Source organism: Chiloscyllium plagiosum, unplaced genomic scaffold, assembly GCF_037043375.1.
Source record: "Chiloscyllium plagiosum isolate Xiang-an unplaced genomic scaffold, Cpla_swu_hap1 HiC_scaffold_1, whole genome shotgun sequence".
Taxonomy (NCBI): domain Eukaryota; kingdom Metazoa; phylum Chordata; class Chondrichthyes; order Orectolobiformes; family Hemiscylliidae; genus Chiloscyllium; species Chiloscyllium plagiosum.
The window spans coordinates 107,162,962-107,175,587 of NW_028270139.1; the positions used below are offsets into that span (position 1 = coordinate 107,162,962).

General features: G+C 42.4%; 1 protein-coding gene across 1 annotated transcript in view; it reads right to left on the bottom strand.

Annotated features, from left to right (window-relative positions):
* Nucleotides 1–4,735: 4,735 nt before the first annotated feature.
* pik3c3 (phosphatidylinositol 3-kinase, catalytic subunit type 3) overlaps nt 4,736–12,626 on the bottom strand; it is a 117,879-nt gene continuing 109,988 nt past the window's right edge. Inside the window, exons 24-25 of the mRNA XM_043686708.2 lie at nt 5,871–5,996; nt 4,736–5,379 (exon numbers count right to left, since the gene is read on the bottom strand). Of these exons, the coding sequence (XP_043542643.1) occupies nt 5,365–5,379; nt 5,871–5,996 (141 nt within the window). The 3' untranslated portion in view covers nt 4,736–5,364. The remainder of the gene's footprint in view (nt 5,380–5,870; nt 5,997–12,626) is intronic.

Genomic DNA, 12,626 nt, shown 5'->3' on the forward strand with positions numbered 1-12,626 from the left:
TTGCACCATTGATTTTGGCCAGCTCCTCCCTCAAAGCTCCATCGTTTCCTTTATTCAACTGAAAAATTGTCACTTCCGATTGTACCCTCTCCCTCTCAAATTGCAGATTGAAGCTTATTGTATTATGGTCACTACTTCCCAATGGCTCCTTCACTTCGAGGTCCCTGACCAACTCTGGTTCGTTGCACAATACCAGTTCCAGAATTGCCTTCTCCCTGGTCGGCTCCAGCACCAGCTGTTCTAAGAATCCATCTCTGAGGCACTCCACAAAGTCTCCTTCTTGAGGTCCAATACCATCCTGATTCTCCCAGTCTACCTGCATGTTGAAATTCCCCATAACAACTGTAGTGACATCTTTGCGACAGGCCAATTTCAGCTTCTGATTTAACTTACATCCGACATCCAGACTACTGTTTGGGGGCCTGTAGATAACTCCCAAGAGGGTCTTTTTACCCTTAGTATTTCGCAGCTCTATCCACACTGACTCTACATCCCCTGACTCTAGGTCCCCCCGCGCAAGGGACTGAATATCCTCCCTTACCAACATGGCCACCCCACCCCCTCTGCCCGTCAGTCTGTCCTTACAAAAGCATGTGTAGCCTTGAATATTCATTTCCCAGGCCTTGTCCACTTGAATCCACGTCTCAGTTATCCCCACAATATCGTATCTGCCAATTTCCAAAAGAGCCTCCAGCTCATCCATCTTATTTCTAATGTTTCGTGCATTCATGTGTAGTATTTTTAATTTGTTACTGCCCTCACCCTTCCCATCAACTCCTATTTCACTCAACCTTACACCATGATCCCTTTCTGAGATTTCTGCCTCATTGATACAGTTGACTTTCTTGACTTCCCTTGTTCTAACTTTCCCTCCAATTTCCTTCTTCAACATCCAGTTTGTCACTTCCCCCCGCTACTTAGTTTAAACGTAGCTGTGTTGCAGTAGCAAACCTGCCTGCCAGAATGCTGGTCCCTAACCGATTAAGGTGCAAACCGTCTTTGTAGAATTTATGCTTATCACAAAACATACCCCAGTGATCCAAGAATTTAAATCCTTTCTTCCTGCACCAGTTCCCCAGCCATACGTTCAAGTCCATTATCTCCCTATTTCTGGCCTCACCAGCCTGAGGAACTGGAAGCAAACCGGAGATAACCACCTTGGACGTCCTGCTTTTCAGCCTTCTTCCTAGTTCTCCGAAGTCCAGCTGTAGTATGTTCCTCCCCTTCTTCCCGACATCATTTGTGCCGACATGTACCACCACCTTCGTCCTTGAGGATTTCCTGCACTCTGTCTGTGATGTCTTTAACCCTGGCACCAGGAAGGCAACACACCATCCTTAAATCCCGTCTGCTGCCACAAAAACCCCGGTCAGTTCCTCTCGCTATGGAGTCCCCTATTACCACGGCTCTGTGAATGTCCGACTCTTACGCTCTGTCTCCACGCCAACATTTGATTGACAGACCTGGCCGTCTCGCGGACTGGCAGTGTCATCTGTCTCTACTGTTTCCAAAAGATTCAACTTGTTCCTGACAGGTACTTGCCCCGGGGTCTCTTGCACCTGTCTCTTTTCTGCCTTCCTCATCGTCTGTTCTCTTCTGCTCTTCTCTGGTACGATTGGTGTAATAATCTCGCTGAAGGTCTTGTCAAGAAAGATCTTGTTCTCTCGGATGAGCCTAAGGTCCTCGAGTTCTTTCATCAGTGCTGCAATATGCTCTCTGTCAGTAGCTGAATGTGCACACACTTTCCACACTTATACGAGCCAGAGTAGTTGACCTCCCACATCAAGCACGTAGCGCACTGAACCAGCTTGGCAGTCACGTCTTCACCCTCTTTTGGCGTAATCACTTCACTCAACCTCCTTGTCAAAGACTCCTGAGTTAAAGCCTCACTCTTCAATCCACAGGAACTTCCTTGGACCCTCTTTGTGGACTTTTAATTTAGGTTAGAGGAGGAGGGAGGCAGAGACGCCCTACTTTGTAGGACCTGGGTCTAGAACACACCCACTCAAATAACAATCACTTATCTTCCCGACCGGCTTTGCGCTCTGCCTTCACTTCCACCCAGCTCCCACCGCTCTCTGATGCGAAAAGCTACTTCTCACAATATTTTAAGTATATGCTGACCCAAAGATTGTTCAGTTTGAAAGCTGGCGCTGTGAGCTACATAATGTTGCACATGTTAGCTTCCTTTGAAAAATAAAGTAATCTCTCAAATCAATGCTTTTTCTTCTCCATTTTGTTTTTTTTTGTAGCCGATTTGACTTTGAAGCAAATATTGCAAATACTGTCTGGTGCATGTTGTGCACTGTTCACTTACAGAATTTTCTAATCAGACATGTTAAAGGGAGGCACGCTCACCCCAGTTTGCGATGCTTCATGGAGGACACTGCTCTTCTGATATTTCATTAAGTTTATGCAAAACCTGTAAGTTTATGCTAAGTTTGACAAATAGCATAGCCCTGTATAAACTTGTGGAGTTAATACACATTTAAGGTTACATTGACATTTCATACTTTAATAAAGCAAATGGATTATCTCATACACCATCCATTTAATCACCATTCCAGGTTGTAAAGCTCAAGATTCTCATTAGTCATGACACATCCCATGAAAGTTAGGATCAATGATGTTGCTCATGCTTGTAGCCCTTTTGCATTTCAAGTAGATTACTGATGTGGTGATAAATACAGCATTACTTGAAGGGTCATCTGCTCAGTTATATTGGTTTACTATAATTTGCTTTAACAGAATTTCTGATAACGGATTTTTATCTTGGCATCTATACAGGAATAATTCCACAAAATTAAACACCAGGTGGAATGCAATTGGTGTAACCTACATTCTCATGATTGTTCACTCTTTTAAAAAAAAATGCTTGCAGATAAGAAAAAGACAGTGTTTCCACGCACCTGCAGGCCTCATCTTGCAGTGGCTCCAATTTGAAGGAGCTACTGAATAAGCTTCAATGATGTTTTTGCATTACATTATATTTTAAGTAAACACTGCAGCCAACGAATACCAGAGTGGGTCTCTGGGCTACCACACCACTCATACAATGATCTAGTGTATAATATAGCAAAATGTGTCAAATTCCAGAAGCATAATCATGGGCATAAAGTATTAATCAAGAAGATTGTGGTGTTCTGAATGTCACATTTTGGGAAAGCAAATCAAGGCAGGACTTATACACTTAATAACAAAGAAAGTTCTCAGCACAGGAATCGGCCCTTTGGCCCTCCAAGCCTGAGCCGATCCAAATGTACCGTTTAAACCTGTCAGTCAATTCCTAAGCATCTCTACTTCCTACCTACTCATGCATTTATCCAGACACATCTTAAATTAATCTACCGTGCCTGCCTCTAACACCTCTGCTGGCAAGGCGTTCCAACCGCCTACCACCCTCTGTGTGAAGTACTTGCCGCGTGTATTTTAATGTTAAATCCTGGGGAGTGTTGCTAAACAAAGACACCTTGGAGTGCAGGTTCATAGCTCCTTGAAAGTGGAGTCGCAAGTAGATAGGATAGTGAAGGCGGCATTTCCTTTATTGGTCAGAGTATTGAGTACAGGAGTTGGGAGGTCATGTTGCAGCTGTATGGGACATTGGTTGGGCCACTGTTGAAATATTGCATGCAATTCTGGTCTTCTTCCTATCAGAAAGATGTTGTGAAACTTGAAAGGGTTCAGAAAAGATTCATAAGACTGTTGCCAGGGTTGGAGGGTTTGAGCTATAGGGAGAGGCTGAACAGGTTGGGGTTGTTTTCCCTGGAGTGTCTGAGGCTGAGGGGTGACCTTATAGAGTTTTATAAAATCATGAGGGGCATGGATAGGATAAATAGACAAAGTCTTTTCCCGGGGGGGGGGGGGGGGGGGGGGGTCTAGAACTAGAGAGCATAGGTTTAGAGTGAGAGGGAAAAGATATAAGGGGCAACTTTTTCATTCAGAGGGTGGTACGTGTATGGAATGAGCTGCCAGAGGAAGTGGTGGAGGCTGATACAATTGCAACATTTAAAAGGCACCTGGATTGGTATATGAATTGGAAGGGTTTGGAGGGATATGGGCCAGTGCTAGCAGATGGGACTAGATTGGGTTGGGACATCTGGTAGGTATGGACGAGTTGGACTGAAGGGTCTGTTTCCGTGCTGTACATCTCTATGACTCGGTCAAATTTTCAGTGTTATTGTAGTTTCATTAATTGAGATTTAGACTTGTTGCAGGCAGTGGAGAGGGGTCAAATCAGTCACTTGTTGCAAAATACCAATCTGACATGCTTTATTGGCTACAGTATTCACAAGATTGGACCAGTTAAGTTCTTTGTCAACATTCACTCAGAATATTGGCAAGGAATTCAATGCTGGCATCGCTATTGAATTTCAAATGGTGGTGGTTAGACCCTGACTTGTTGGCGATTGTTGTTGCCTTGCAGTTGTTTTGGCACTTCTCACTATTAGTCCAAACTTGGCCATATCCAGGTCTTACATTAGTGCATAGGTACTTGAGACATTGAAAACTTCCAGTGCCATAAACATTAATCATCAGTAATCAGTTCCACATCTGAGCATATGATGCGTAATGGATTTGATGAAGCATGCGGAGGGTGACCAGTCACGGCATATTACTGGGGGAATACTTAAAAACGTTCTAAAGATTGGATGAGGAGCTTCCAACATCCACAGCGATCATCCATATCTTACCTAGCCATTAGATAACATCTGAATAGCAAAAAGGACCACACAAATTAACAAATTTTATGTCATTTATTACTTTATATACAGCACTGTTGAAATTATTTATAAAAAAAACTTCTATAATGCAATTTTGTCCAAAAACAAAAAAAAAGCTTTAACTGTGAATTTTCCAAGAGATTAACGTATTGTGTAAAACAGTTTGCCCCAAAGTTGAAAGATGATACTTTAGACAATAACAGCATTCAATGGTTTCAACATTGTTCAAACGTTTTAATGGTGACAGCTTGAATGCAAAAAAAAATGTTTTGTGGTATTTTCCCCTAGAATTAAATGACAGAAGTTGCAAAGAATAAATTTGTTACAATATACACCACTGGTCACTTGAAGAAATCCACCAGAACTCTGTAAGAAAATAACTTTGCTGCAGTTTTCCCTGGGATGTCACTAAACACTTGGTTCAGTCCTCTCACTACTGACCACTGAAAAGATTAGCACAGTGGATATATACTCAATTATTTTGCTGTCCAAATCATAGTGCATAATGTTTCCTTAGCGTTGAATCATTTATGAAAGGAACTGCAGTTTAATTTGCTCTTGTGCAGTAACCCTCACATCTCGCAACTGATAAGATTCTTATTCACTGGTCATGGCATGTTGAGCCTCTCCAGAAACACAGTATTTATCTTCTCCAGTACTAAAAAGAAAAGGAAGAGTTGAATGCTATATCATCTAGAAATTCGCAACCTGTTTGCTGATTTATAATCACCTTTCTTATAGCTATAGTAAAATCTGAAAATGTTGTAAATTATTCCTTATTGCACAGCTGTGCTCACTGTATACACTAATATCGAGACTGTGTTTTACTTGAAATATGTCAAAAGTGATATGGAAAATGATGAGAATCTGGATTAAAGTCAATACATAGCTGCAACTGCAAAAAAACTAAATGAGTTGACATTGAAACATTTCAGATGCCAGAAACAGACCAATTTCTGTGAATTTATAAGATGAGATTTCAAAATAGCAAGTTCACAAAAACATTACCTTAAAGATGGAAGAATGGGAAGTCTGATAATTGACAATTTTTTACATGTTCCTAGATTAGCTTGAATGAAGTTTTTGCTAACTACATTAAGAGTTAAAAACTTTAAGTAAAAAAAAATGCAAATTTTATTTTCTACCAACCTGAGCAAATTTGTGTATCTGTTCCACGACAGCAGCAAACAAGGCACCGACACTTTCATCGATCAAACTCTGCATGTAATGAACTGCTTCTTCATCAGAAAGATCAAGGCGGAACTTGTCCTGCACCTGTACGAAGGATAAGCACATTTAAATAAATATACAAACAAATTCACAACTTGTATCAATAATTTTTAAACTTATAGTTTTCCTAACTGCAGATTAGGATAATTTAAATACAAAGATGTCTAGTACTCTTTATTTGGGGGAATGAAGAACTCCAGTTACTACTAGGGTTGTGTTTTCTCTGAAACATCAAATAATTGCACTACTGTAACACTGGAAAATTGTTTATTAGCAAGATAAAAAAAATAGCTATTACTTTTTTCCAACAACTAACACTGCTAATGATTAACAAGGCACAAAAATTATAAATAAAGATATTTTAAAAAGACTTAATGGTTGCACAAACAATTATTATGATGCCAATGAGACGTAGTCTACTATAGTCACCTTCTATTAGTGCTAGAAAGCTTTGATATTTCACAGTTGAATGAATTGAACAATGATGTTATCTCACATACAAGAAAATATTTAATTTATAAAACTCTACGTAAGAGTTTGCCTTTTAAAGTTTGCTTATAGCATGGGGAAGTTCACTTTTCAATCTTTACTTGTGTCTGGAAGTAGACCCTAAAGCGGTATACATGAGCATTAAGGGCAATGACATGCAAAATAATCGATCTCAGCCAGAATAGAATGTTCCGAGGAACACCTCGGATAGAATCAAAAATTAGCTCTTAAAAACTTCCTTTTGCCCTAACATAACCAGGTAGCATGCTTTTCACTTTAAGCATCCTAAAGAGAAGGCCACAGTTGAAAAGCGATAGTGCTTTTTTAAAAGTTTTATTCTGTAATCTAAAATTACGTATGGTTTCAAAAAAGCATCTTTGAATCTTTTATATACACTTTACACCTACAAACATTGTATGTTACAGGTTTTCCTTTTATCCCAATTATGCTGACCAAAAAAAAATCAAAATTTTGATTCATTGTCTACACTTCATTACCATACTAGCACTTCTGGTATTCCATTTTTCATTCAGCTCATCTAATTCACTGCTTAAAAATTTTAACATGCCAGATGTCTGTACTAGACTAATCAAAGTATCCTGGTACAGTGATTAACTCTTACATCTGTCCTACCACATAAACAGAGTTTAATCAGAATTTCTCACTATGAACAACATGAAGGTCACCTTCACTTGTACAAGCACTTAAGCATAAAATGTTACACAATTTAAACAAAACAAAAATCATTTCAAGTTGAATATGGAATCTTTTGTCCTCAACAATGTTGGTATCCAGCACCCATTTATACACATTGACCAAAACTGTCAAGTGGATGATCATCTTGGCCTCTTCCTGTGGTTCTTCAAAATAGCATCAGTGGGGCTTGGAGGAGGAAGGAGGCTTCAGTCGCAATGGTGATAGGGGACCGGCAGTGAGTCAGCTACGATAACAGTGGCTGTGTACATATGGTGGCCGCAAAGTGGAGGCGATCCCATGGCAAGTTGGAAAAGCTCATAAAGACACTGAAGGCGATGATTGTTGTGAGGCATAACAAGGAGGAAAGGTGATGAACTCTTTTGCTTTATTTTTTGGTGTTATATCCTGTATCTTGCTAAAATCTGTGTTTTAAGACGGCACCAGACAGCGGTGACACCAAACAACACGTTCCACTGTATTTGCAATACACGTGACAGTAAGTAAATGAATACCAATGAATCGATAGACACCTGTCAGTATCAAGATAACTTGGTGCATTATTCCACATGTTGTTAAGCAACATTTGGGTATATGAACACTGCAAAAGTCAAAGGCTCTACCAAAATCTCATTGTAGCACTAAAGACCTGTATGCCAGATCTGGCAACCTCTGATCTAAAGTGCTCCAATGCAACTAGGACAGTACCCAATGTAATAAAATATTATTTAGCATTTATCCTGACCGTAAAAACAAGCTAGCCAGAATCATTTACCACCCTATCAATCATTTACAAAAGTTGTCATCAATACTGCCAAATTCAGCCCACTCAAACATTTAAGTACAGGTTCCAACCTCATTTGTAGCCTTAATTCAGAAATAATTCAGGAGTAACAATAGGAGCCACCTTTGATGTCCAACTATCAAACGGTTTAAGCTAGGATCAAAGAAGCACCAACAATTGTGAGGTCTGGTGGTTGACTGGGAGGCAGTGGTTCAAACAGAAAGGTTACTCCAGTTCGTTTAGTTAATGCTGACATAGAATATAGACAAGACTGTCGAAAACCTAGATCACCACAACCTAAAGGATATCACTGAAATGTTCCAGGAAAGCATCCTCAGCCATTTCTATGAATGGTCAATTGTTACGACACTGAATCCTTTTGTTAATTAAACCAAACACCCAGAAAAGCTCCCCTTGTCTCGTGATCCTTTTTTTAAGATTCCCCACAGTGTGGAAACAGGCTCTTTGGCCCAACCAGTCCATACCGACCCTCCGAAGAGTAACCCACCCAGACCCATTTCCCTCTGACTAATGCACCTAGCACTATGGACAATTTAGCATGGCCAGTTCACCTAACCTACACATCTTTGGACTGTGGGAGGAAACCGGAGCACCTGGAGGAAACCCACGCAGACACGGGAAGAATGTGCAAACTCCACACAGACAGTCGCCAGAGGCTGGAATCGAACCTGGGACCCTGGTGTTGTGAGGCAGCAGTGCTAACCACTGAGCCACTGTGCCACTATTAGAATATGAGTGACAGAGAACAGTCGGAGTGGATCGAGCTCAGTCGGAGCGGATCGAGCTCAGTGCAGCGGCAACAAGATCAGTCAGAGCGGGAGAGGATCGGATTGAACTCAGTCAGAGCGGATCGAGCCTTCAGTGAATTCAGAGCTGGACCTCCTGTAATGATATCAGGGCAGATTTAAGCACTGAGAGAAAAGTAAAGGAGACAGACAAGAGTGTAAAGTCCTTTTTTGTCGTTTCTTGTTTATTAGATGGGGAGAGTCATTATGCGTGAGTGAAAAGGAAATCCGATTTGATGAGTAGTGGGCAAGGTTGAGTGATTGGTTCCGAGTTTATTGTTTGCAGTTGATGCAGTTTACGATGGCAGGAAAGCTCAGCCCTGTGGTATGCTCCTCCTGCACTATGTGGGAACATCAGGGACATGTTAAGTATCCATGGTGACCACATTTGCAGGAAGTGCATTCAGCTGCAACTCCTGATGGACCACATGCAGCAGCTGAATCTGCAGATGGACTCACTGTAGAACACCATGAGGCTGAGAACATCATGGATAACATGCTTAGTGAGCTGGTTATACTACAAGTAAGGCCTACACAGGCAGAAAGGTGTTGGGTGACCAGCTGGAAGACTAGCAAACACGGGCAGGTTGCGCAGGAATGCTCTGTGGGGTGGGGGGGTTGTTGTTGTTGTTGCTTGGGGAGAGTATTGGTCACTGAGGGAAGCAGCAACATCCAAGTTTGTGGTGCCACAATTGGCACTGCTGCACAACAGGGAGGAGAAAGACTGGGAGGGCTTTAGTGATGGGGGATTCAATTGTAAGGGGAACTGACAGGCGGTTCTATGGCAGCAAACAAGCCTCTTGAATGGTATGTTGCTTCCCTGCTGCCAGGGTCAGGGATGTCTGGGTTGCTGCAAGACGTTCTGAAGTGTTTTTTTTGGGGGGGTGCATATGTGAACAGACAGCAGTCATAGAGATGCACAGCACAGAAACAGATCCTTCGGTCCAAATCATCCATGCCAATCAGATATCCTAACCTAATTTAGTCCCATTTGCCAGCACTTGGACCATATCCCTCTAAACCCTTCCCATTCATATACACATCCAGATGTCTTTTAAAGGCTGTAAAAGGCAGATCACTTCCTCTGGCAGCTCATTCCATACATGCACCAGCCTCTTTGTGAAGAAGCTCCCCATAAGTCCTTTTTATATCTTTCCCCGTCACTCTAAACCTATGCCCTCTCGTTCCAGACTCCCCCACCCCAGGGAAAAGACTTTGTCTATTTACCTATCTATGTCCCTCATGATTTTATAAACCTCTATCAGGTCACCCCTCAGTCTCTGACACTCCAGGGAAAACAGCCCAAGCCTATTCAACCTCTCCCTATTAGATCAAAACCACCAACCCTGGCAACATCCATATAAATCTTTTCTGAACCCTTTCAAGTTTCACAACATCCTTCGTATTTCCTTTTGGTATCAATAACATGGTTTAAAAAAAAGAAATAAGGTCCTGCAACAGGAATTGAGAGAGTCAGGTAACAGATAAGAGAGGAAGACTAAAGCTGTAATCTCCATGTTACATCTAGAGCCATGCACGGAGTACAGGGATAGGAAGATACATTAGATGAACGCATGGATAAAGGGAAAGGTGGGAAGGCTTTACAGTTTTGGATCATTTGAACAACATCTGGGGTAGTTGGGACCTATACATGCTGGACAGGTTGTATCTAAATGGGAAGGAGTCCAATATTCATGCTGAGAGGTCCTCCTCTCCTGATAGGGAGGTTTAAACTGATTTGGCAGGTACACAGTAGATGTAAATCAGGAGCAGGATCCAATCAGATACTGAAGTCGGTGGAGAAGACATCGGCATAGCAGCAGTCCAGAAAGCCAAACTGCAACTATTTTAATGCAAGAAGCTTGACTGGTAAAGTGGAATAACTAAGAGCATAATCAGCACATGGGAATATGGTATTGTTGCAATCACTGAGACATGGTTGAAGGAAAAGCTGGCCTAGCAGCTCAACATTCCAGGGTATAGAAGCTTTAGAAGTGATAGGGAAGGAGTAAGAGAGGCCAGCATTGCATTATCGATAAAGGAAACCATCACTGCAGTAATAAGAGAGACATCCTAGAAGGGGCTTCAAATTAGGCCACCTGGGTAGAGATCAGAAATTAAAAAGGGGTGATTACCTTGTTTGGATTATACTACAGGCCTCCCAAACGTCACTGGGGACAGAGGAGTAGATATGTAAATCACACAACGGTGCGAGAGAAACAGGGTTAGAGTTGTAAGGGATTTCAACTTTGTTAACGCCCCATACAGGTGGCATGGTGGCTCAGTGCCAGGTTCCATTCCAACCTCGACTTCAGTAAGGCTTTGATAAGGGGTAGTCCATACAGGTGGGATCCAAGTTGGTAAACTGGTTCCAAAATTGACTTACAAATATGAGGCAAAAGCAGCTGATGGTTTTATGATTGGAAGCTTGTGACCTACAGTGTAGAGCTGAAAATGTGTTGCTGGAAAAGCGCAGCAGGTCAGGCAGCATCCAAGGAGCAGGAGAATCGACGTTTCGGGCATATGCCCTTCTTCAGGAATGAGGAAAGTGTGTCCAGCAGGCTAAGATAAAAGGTAGGGAGGAGGGACTTGGGGGAGGGGCGTCGGGAATGCGATAGGTGGAGGGAGGTCAAGGTGAGGGTGATAGGCCGGAGTGGAGGTGGGGACGGAGAGGTCAGGAAGAAGATTGCAGGTTAGGAAGGCGGTGCTGAGTTCGAGGGATTTGACTGAGACAAGGTGGGGGGAGGGGAAATGAGGAAACTGGAGAAATCCGAGTTCATCCCTTGTGGTTGGAGGGTTCCTAGGTGGAAGATGAGGCATTCTTCCTCCAACCGTCGTGTTGCTATGGTCTGGCGATGGAGGAGTCCAAGGACCTGCATGTCCTTGGTGGAGTGGGAGGGGGAGTTGAAGTGTTGAGCCACGGGGTGGTTGGGTTGGTTAGTCCGGTGTTCTCTGAAACGTTCCGCAAGTATGCGGCCTGTCTCCCCAATATAGAGGAGGCCACATCGGGTGCAGCGGATGTAATAAATGATGTGGCACAGAGACAACTTACATCAACAACTTGGGGATGTCAACGTAAAAGGTATAATTAATAAGCTTGCAGATTAGTGGTGCTGTTGGTAGTGAGGAGGATTATCTCAGGCTACAGTTGGTAAACTGGGCAGAGCAATGGTAGATGGAATTTAATGCCGATAGTGAGAATTGGTGCATTTTGGGATGTCTGATAAGAGAAGCATATACACAATGAATGGTAGATCCCTAGGGTGTACTGAGGGACAAAGGGACCTGGAGGTGTTTAACATAGATAGACAGGGTGATAAAGGTGGAATATAGGATGCTTGCCTTCATTAGCCAGGCATATTCAAACAAGGAAGTCCTGATACAACTTTATAAAACATTGGCTCGTGTCCAGATGGAATATTGCATGCAGACCTGGTTGCCACACTGTCAGGAAGGATGTAACTGCACTGAGAGAGTGCACTGGAAATTCGCCAAGATGTCATCTGTGATGTTGTCCAAGTTATAAGGAGAGATTGGATAGGCTTGGGCAGGGTGGGTGGGAAATGATTGAGGTATACAAAATTGAGAGGAATAGGCAGAGTAGATCATGACAATGGCTTCCTTAATGCAGATGTGTCTAAGACCAGAGGGTGAAAGTTTACGGTGAAGACTAAGTGGTTTGGCGGAGGAGATTAGAGAAAAAAACGTTTTACCCAAAGGGTGATCGAAATGTGGAATGAGCTGCCTGAGAGGGTAGTGGAGGCAGGTACTCTTGCAACATTTAAGAATCGTCTTGATGAGCACTTAAAATGTCAGGACATAGCAGGATATATACCAAGTTCAGGTAAATACCATTTGTGTAGCTTGGTGTTTGTTGGTTGGCATAGATAGGGTTGGCAACAG